The sequence below is a fragment of the Penaeus vannamei genome, chromosome 10 (genome assembly GCF_042767895.1).
Source record: "Penaeus vannamei isolate JL-2024 chromosome 10, ASM4276789v1, whole genome shotgun sequence".
In the NCBI taxonomy this organism is placed as follows: domain Eukaryota; kingdom Metazoa; phylum Arthropoda; class Malacostraca; order Decapoda; family Penaeidae; genus Penaeus; species Penaeus vannamei.
The window spans coordinates 13,950,298-13,957,797 of record NC_091558.1 but is presented as its reverse complement, the minus strand read 5'-3'; the positions used below and the strand labels follow the sequence as shown (position 1 = coordinate 13,957,797).

Below are 7,500 nucleotides of genomic sequence, written 5' to 3'. Positions count from 1 at the left end.
TTTCAAAAATATATATTATATTGTGAAATTGAAGGGAAAAACATTAATTTTTTACATCTTTATTTTTTCCACTGTTTTATTTGTCTTTATATATTAATTGATTTAATTATAAAGCTTTGATTTTTCTTTCCTTTTTGTTAACTTTCCTTCCCTATATATCATCCAGTCCACTCAATTCCTTTCTTCTCTCTCTCTTCCTGTTCTCTTTCTTTTACCATTTCTCGACTATTCATCCTTGTAATTTATCATGACTTCTTTATTTCTTCCATTTTATTCTTTACTTTCTTTCCCCTTTTTCATTTTCAATAATTTCTATAACATATGTCTAATGATTAATGTACATGAAGACATTGTCAGAAATCCAAGGAACTGCTTTATGGTGTTTCTTTTTGTCATATTATCCTTATAACATGTACCAAATAAGCTGACAAATAAAAGATAATGTATAGATTTCCCTAGCAGTATATCAAACATCTCTTACATTCAATTACTTGCAGGAAAAAAAAAGCTGACAAAAATAAAAGTAATATGATTATTAACTTATGAAGAACTTAAGGAATCTAAGCATTTTTTTTCCTTTTACCATATATTTCCACATCTGCACAAAAGGCATTGCCTATATGACTTATTTTTTTCTTCTATAAACTATACTTTCTGTGTTCCCTTGTGTAGCAGTGTTCCTAGATAATACTGGTCCTAATATACATCCCTATGTTATAAAGCATATTTGAAAACAATTTATTAAATGTCTGCATAAAATTAAATTTCAATACTAAACTGTATGACTGATATTTAACTAAATTTAGTAAAATACTGGCATACTGAACCTGGTTGCTGCATTCTAATTTTAAAGCTAGTAAAAAAATTATAGAGTTTAAAATTCAACAATACAACAAAGTATACCTAGCCTATCCATCTGATGGAATATCACTGTATATTAAAAGACCAGCCATGTAATACTCACTTATGAGCCGTAAGTGCAGGTTTGCACTAAGGCCAGTCCATACATGAGCATTTACTATAGATTTGTGCATTGCTGTAAAATCAATTACATTGATCTTACTTACTACATACATGTAAATTTTAGTAAGAGCTCATGGTGATGAATATGACTAGCAGAACATGACTAGTATCCTTATAATTTATTATGGCATTCTAACTAATGCATTTTCTTACAGATAATGAGTTTATTAATGACTCTTAAATGATGTAAATTTTATGAATAATTTATTTGGGAAAGCTTTGCTAATAGCTAACCTTCTGCTCAAGATATATATGCATGATGCATGAAGTTTGTACCAACAGTGCATGAATGAGAGAAAGAATGGTTTAGAAAAGAATATGTTCAAGAAATAACTGAAGAACAGAGTAGGCCACACCAATTTTTTTTGTAGCTTCTCGGATTTGCTGCTTCAATTTTTTTGCATTTTGGAAAAAAAAGGCTGAACCCGAAACCACAACAGGTTTTGCTTTCGCACACCTGTAAATATTACTACTATCAGAGGCACATGCTGCCAGAAACCAATCAGAGAGCTTCTTTGTAGTCACGTGCTAGAGGACAACCAATCAGGAAGCATTCTATCTTTCAATACAACATGTTACCTTAGAAGGATTTGTTGTGTACTGGTGTGCGCCACTCTAAACTCTTGAACTAAACTAAACTTGTAGTTTTAAACTATAAGTTTAGTTATAGAGTAGTTTATAGAACATGTAGACAGTAGAGCAGATCAATATTTTTTTTGTAAAGCTGAAAGTTTGCATGCCAAAGAAAACAGCAAAATGTCAGTGGAAAGGGACCCGACACAGAAAACATTTATTGTTGTATGGGTTTTTGTTTTTTGGGTACGGGTTGTTTGTCTTTAAAAATTTTACTGGCTTATAAAACTTTGGATTGACATCGTACAAACCAAAAATAACTTTAATAGTAGTAAATGCATTAAAAGTTAATTCAGTCAAAAACATTGTTGTTTCTTCTGAGTTGTAGTAATAGATCTAGGGACGGGATTCATTACATAAAACGTGCCATGAAAAGCTGAAAACTTGAATAATCCAGTTATTCTCTATGTTCTGTAAGCCCTACATCTTCACCCCAGACTTTTCGCATTTTTTTTCCTGGAAAAATCCGAGAAGCAACAAATAAAATTGATGTGGCCTTAATACCCTTTGCAACATCACATGTAACAGCCAGGGGATTGGGAAATTGCATAATCATCTGATCACAAACACTGCTAACACCTCTTAGTATGGCCAAGAACAACAAGCACCCATTTTGACACACACTGAGGATGCTGGCCGAGCCCTGAGTGACAGCCACAGTTGCTGGTTTGGTACGTACATTTCTGCTGGGATGTCATCATTGTCTGTGCTAAGCTTGACTTCTTTGTCATGTTTTCGACCTATGTGGGAATGGAAATTTTCAAGTGGATGTTATTATCAAATTTACTTCTATTTCAATAAAGGAAAGATTATATACTTTCTTTCCTGAAATAAGTTATCTCTGACTCATAAGGTATATCTTATTTCAAAACATATCTAATCTGAGTATTATTCATCACATATAATGTACCTCAAAATGACACATAGGCTACAGAAAATAATCAGCAAGGGAAAATGTCACCAAAACTTTATAAACTTCTCTTACCAGCAGTAATGGGACCCATAGGTACAACTTGATTTTGAGATGTGTATCCTACGACAAGAGGAGGCTGTCTCATGAGCAACCTTGCCACACCTTCACACTCTCGCAGCACATCAACAGCCAATACTTGTGTGCGAGCTTCTGGTGCTAAGCCAGGGTATTTCTGAAGCCACTCAGCTAATGCATGGAAATCTGAAACAGAACACATTGAATCCTTTGTGTATTTCTTTTGCATTAAAAATTTGTTCCTAAAAACAGTTGAAGTTTTCTGATTCCCTAGTGTCACTGTTTTCCATGTTTGTAAAACAATAATATTTGATGTAAATATATGTAACACAGCTATAAAGAAGAAATAAACTGAGTGATCACTGCATTTTATCATGAAAATAAAGAATGCAGTTATTTCATATACATCAAAGAGCAGAAAATGAAAAGAATTTGAACACTAAGAAAATAATGAACCAATTACCCCAAGTTTCTTATACATTATGGTCTACAAAATTTATTGCTAATAATATAATATATACCTTTTAAAAGTTGTTGAGCTCCCCATAGGGAAAATTTTATTTTTTGAACACGGATATGTTCCAGCCATGCATAGCAAACAACCTTCAAAACAGTGGCTCCCGCTCGACGTTGTAAAACCACTCCTAGCTTTGAAACAGCATCCAAAACTGGCTCTAACACAGCATCTGCAAATTAGACCTCTCTTTTAAATATTCACAATTCATTCCTCTTTTGAGTACATCATTTTTTAGAGATATAATCTTTTTGTGATACAGCCACTTCACCAAAATCTCAATAAGGGCTTGTCTAAAGATTACAAATTTGCATTATAATTAATCAAATTCTGATACATTACTGCATTGTAATCACAATGTGGACCAGTCCCAAGCAAGTATACCAAAAGCATAAAACAAAAACCTACTGATATACTCATAAACATAGTAGTGTGGTTCATGTGGGATCCGGCCTATTCCTCGCCAGATACGAGGATGTGGCATAGAGTTCTGTAACTGGGCTAGGCTCACTGTGCGGCATACAGCACTAACAGCACCTACAGTCTCCTGTTCATAGTCCTGGGGAATGAATGCTTGGATTTCTCTCTTATTCTCAAAAATGTTGTAAAAAAAAAGTAGAGAAAATATGCTACACCCTCCTTTTTTACTATTAACAAGATCATCAAATCAAAGTTCAATGTTACTGATAAATGAAAGTTATATTGCTTTTTTCTTTAACAAAGGGTTGCTTACCTTCACAATTTCACTTCTTAATGTCATAATTTTAAACTGTCATACATGAATTTTAATGTCAGGCTGTACTGTACACTTTATGCATTTTGCAAAGAAAAGTACTTGAGCAATTGTTCTAAGGAGAAATATGAGCAAAAAATTTTTTGACTAAAGGATGCTGCAAAAAAAATAGCGAAAAAATACTCAATACGATGAAAATATCCCAAGACTACAGAATAATGTCAAAGATCAAATTTATATACCACATGTTCTTACCTTGACAGAGTCAACCAACTTTTCCAGCATCACAACAAGCTTGTCTCTTGACATGGCATACAAAAGACGTGCAAAATCATCTGTTTTAATGAGATTGTCTCTCTCTTGTACCTATAAAGAAAGATGAAAAGAGATGAATTGAAGATGTTTCATTCCCTAATAATCTACAAAAGTAATTACTGTACTGTATGCTAAATCTCACAATGTAATCCAAAACAAGGTCTACTCTGAAAGACATAAGCCTTAGCAAATATATAAATAACAAGTATCTTTAACTACAGATAATAAAGTGAGTTGCTTTGATATAAATTACCCGAAGCAACTTCAGTTCCTCAATTATCCTAGGTAGGTCCGCTTGTGTAAGGAGGTAGTATGGCGCTGTGTTCCAAGTGTGCAGCAGGTAGCTTGCTCGAAGTCTAAGCCATGATAGAGTTGAAGATACGACTGCTCCAAGTCTAAGGATAAGGCCAACCTAAGGAATACAGAAAATATGAAGAGAAAATGAACTATGAAGAAAAGGAAAAGAATAAGAAATTAAAGGAGTATATCTATTATAGTCTCTATCTTTGATAATTAACTTCTATTAACTCACCAGTACTCTAATAACAAAAAAGCAACGAAACACATTACCTCATCTCCAACAGGCCAATCTTTGGGCTCTTTTTCAACTTCTGCTCTCTCAATCTCATTAATTTCCCACACTAATAGCTGTACCACATCACCAATGCCATCTCCTATGAAAGATATACCACACATTATACAAATACAATTGAACTTATCAAACACTTATCAAAGTTACTTCCTATCTTCTTTAATAATCCAAAATACTTTAATACAGCAATTCACAACATGAAACCTTACCACCTATAGTAGAATAATTTCCATCTAAAAGCTTATATGGCTCAGGAGATGATCGAGCATAAGTCCCAATACCACGGACCATATTCCGATCAATGAATGAAGTTGTTGCTAAATGCCGACATTCATCAACTATTCCCTCACAACTTGTGTAACAAGATTCTGGTATAAGGCCTGGAAAAAAATTTAATAAGTTGCTATAAGTTCTCTTCGAAAAAGCGAAACAAAGATTCAAATCATTTTTGGTTACAAACTACATAATAGCTCATAAATCTATGGAAAGTTAACACTGTGTTCTAAAAGGATACTACAAATGGGGTATGTTACTTATCTACTACACATCCCTATATATTTGAATCAAAGATTTCCTACATGGATGTGTCTCACATTTTGCTTTGTTTTTTATACTGTACAGTTTATTACAAATAATACACAGTCAAATGATTTATGTAATTTTAGTAATTAAAACAATATGCATCCTAACAGCTCCTATTTTTAGGTCCATAAAAATCTGAAAATGATGAACAAATCTGCTTCCTTGCCTAAAGTCATAAATGATAATAGTCTCTTCAAGAAATTAGCTTATGATAGTAGGATACTCATTTGCTGTTCTGTTGTGTACTAATGATATAATAAAATAGTACATTATGTGATACAATGCTAAATAAAATACTATATTTCATGCTATAATGGTAACAATGCCTAATGATGAAAAACAAACCTATATTATCATAAAATTGAAAGGACTGAAAAGAACAAGGTAAATATAAAATTACTTACATTTATTGCAGTATTGTTGGAAGATACCAAGTAATTGAAACAACTGAAGAGGTGTGAGCAAAGCTGGTGGAGGGAAGGGTGGAGGTCTTTCTGCTGGAGGGACCCATAAAACAAGTTCCTCCACAAATTCTGAACCTTCACCCCATACTCTCTCCACATAGTATGTCTCAATTCTATTTCTAGCAGCTTTAGTGAGACGTTTCTCTCCAGATTTGCTCTGCTTGACCATTCCTTTCACTGATAAAATTCAAGCAAGAAAATCAAGCATTACAAAAAACAAGAATTTACATGTAAAAAATATATATGAGCAAATTACTGGGCACCAATTTTGCTCTAACTTGCTTTACTCTGCAGTAACAGATAATAACAACATAAAAATGAAACAAATCATTACTTAAGATTGAACTAATGCCTTGGCTCACTCAGTCCACCTGTAAAATTGAAACAAATCATCACATAAGATGAAACTAATGACTTGACTCACCTAATACACCTGTAGTCTTGGTAAACTTGTCCACAAGTTGTTCTAATAATTCAGTGTTGGTTTTTATAAGTGTATTCACTTTTGTACAGTTCAAAGGAGTATTGCAATCTCCAGCATCGTTTGCAGGCAGATAATCTGTTCCAGGAAAGTCATCTCCAAACTCCATTCGAAGAGCCATATCAAGTTTCCGCTGATTTAGCTTATTCTCGTCTTCTTCCTTGGCTATGGCATCTTCAAATATATCACCATTCAGCAAACCTGATTTTGCACTATAACTTATAGGTTTCCAGGGTAACATTGTTCCATTTTCAGGAGGCATCTTAAACTCTTTCATAAAAGTATCTGCTATGCACTTAGTGACTTGTGGTGCTCTCTCTCGGCCAACTATCTGTAGTATCTTAGAAGCTGTGATTTGTTTCAAGCACGATAATGGAGGAATTAAATTTTCAGGCATTACTAGTCTATAAAGTGTAGCATCATTTTCTTCTTCATCTTCATCTTCATATTCATCTTCCTCTTTTTCTGGAATGTTTCTCTTGAGTTCAATTAGGATTTCATTATATGCAGCTATTGTATTAAAGATTCCAGCATCCTCTAGATTTTCTGAATTTTCATTAAAATTTCCTGCTATGATTTTCAACTGAGCCTTTATCATACTTTCTACAGAATAGAGTATCGTATCTCGTTGCACACACACCTGAGAATGTTTTTCTACGACTCTATTAAACTGAATTTCACAATATTTACTACTGTTTTTTGATAACTCTTTGAACTGCTTTTCCATTTCCAGAAAATTTGCTGCATAATCCTGCAGGCCAATAACCACTTTCTTAAAAGCTGTTTCATGCCTAGTTAAAAATTTTGATCTTAATTCTGAAGTATTTTCTTCTCCTTTGAGCTGTGCATGTTCAGCTCTCACTCCATGGTGTATTCTCCGAATTGCCTTTACCAAGATACGCGTCACCTTGTGGAAGTGTCCCCATTCTGTGCAGAACTTCTTGCACTCAGCATTCGCATCTTCCATCATCCTTCCTGGCTTTCTTATCTTTCTCTATTGAGTAAAGAGATTTTGTTAAATTCTGTCAGTACATAAATATAGTCAGAGGGAATATCTTGATGTCAGTAACATTATTTTGTTAAACATATGTCAAAAACATTGTACTGATTTTTTCAGTAATATCTAATAACTATAATCTGTAGTAATTCATTTGAGGGCCTATGAAACATACATT

At 33.4% G+C, this 7,500-nt stretch overlaps 1 protein-coding gene across 1 annotated transcript in view; it reads right to left on the bottom strand.

The window, feature by feature from the left end:
• Positions 1–514: 514 nt before the first annotated feature.
• LOC113810919 (uncharacterized) overlaps positions 515–7,500 on the bottom strand; it is a 7,661-nt gene continuing 675 nt past the window's right edge. The window contains exons 2-11 of the mRNA XM_027362576.2: positions 6,269–7,319; positions 5,785–6,021; positions 5,008–5,178; positions 4,777–4,880; positions 4,460–4,618; positions 4,147–4,257; positions 3,567–3,717; positions 3,166–3,330; positions 2,642–2,830; positions 515–2,396 (exon numbers count right to left, since the gene is read on the bottom strand). Coding sequence (XP_027218377.1) covers positions 2,239–2,396; positions 2,642–2,830; positions 3,166–3,330; positions 3,567–3,717; positions 4,147–4,257; positions 4,460–4,618; positions 4,777–4,880; positions 5,008–5,178; positions 5,785–6,021; positions 6,269–7,295 — 2,472 coding nt within the window. The 5' untranslated portion in view covers positions 7,296–7,319 and the 3' untranslated portion in view covers positions 515–2,238. The remainder of the gene's footprint in view (positions 2,397–2,641; positions 2,831–3,165; positions 3,331–3,566; positions 3,718–4,146; positions 4,258–4,459; positions 4,619–4,776; positions 4,881–5,007; positions 5,179–5,784; positions 6,022–6,268; positions 7,320–7,500) is intronic.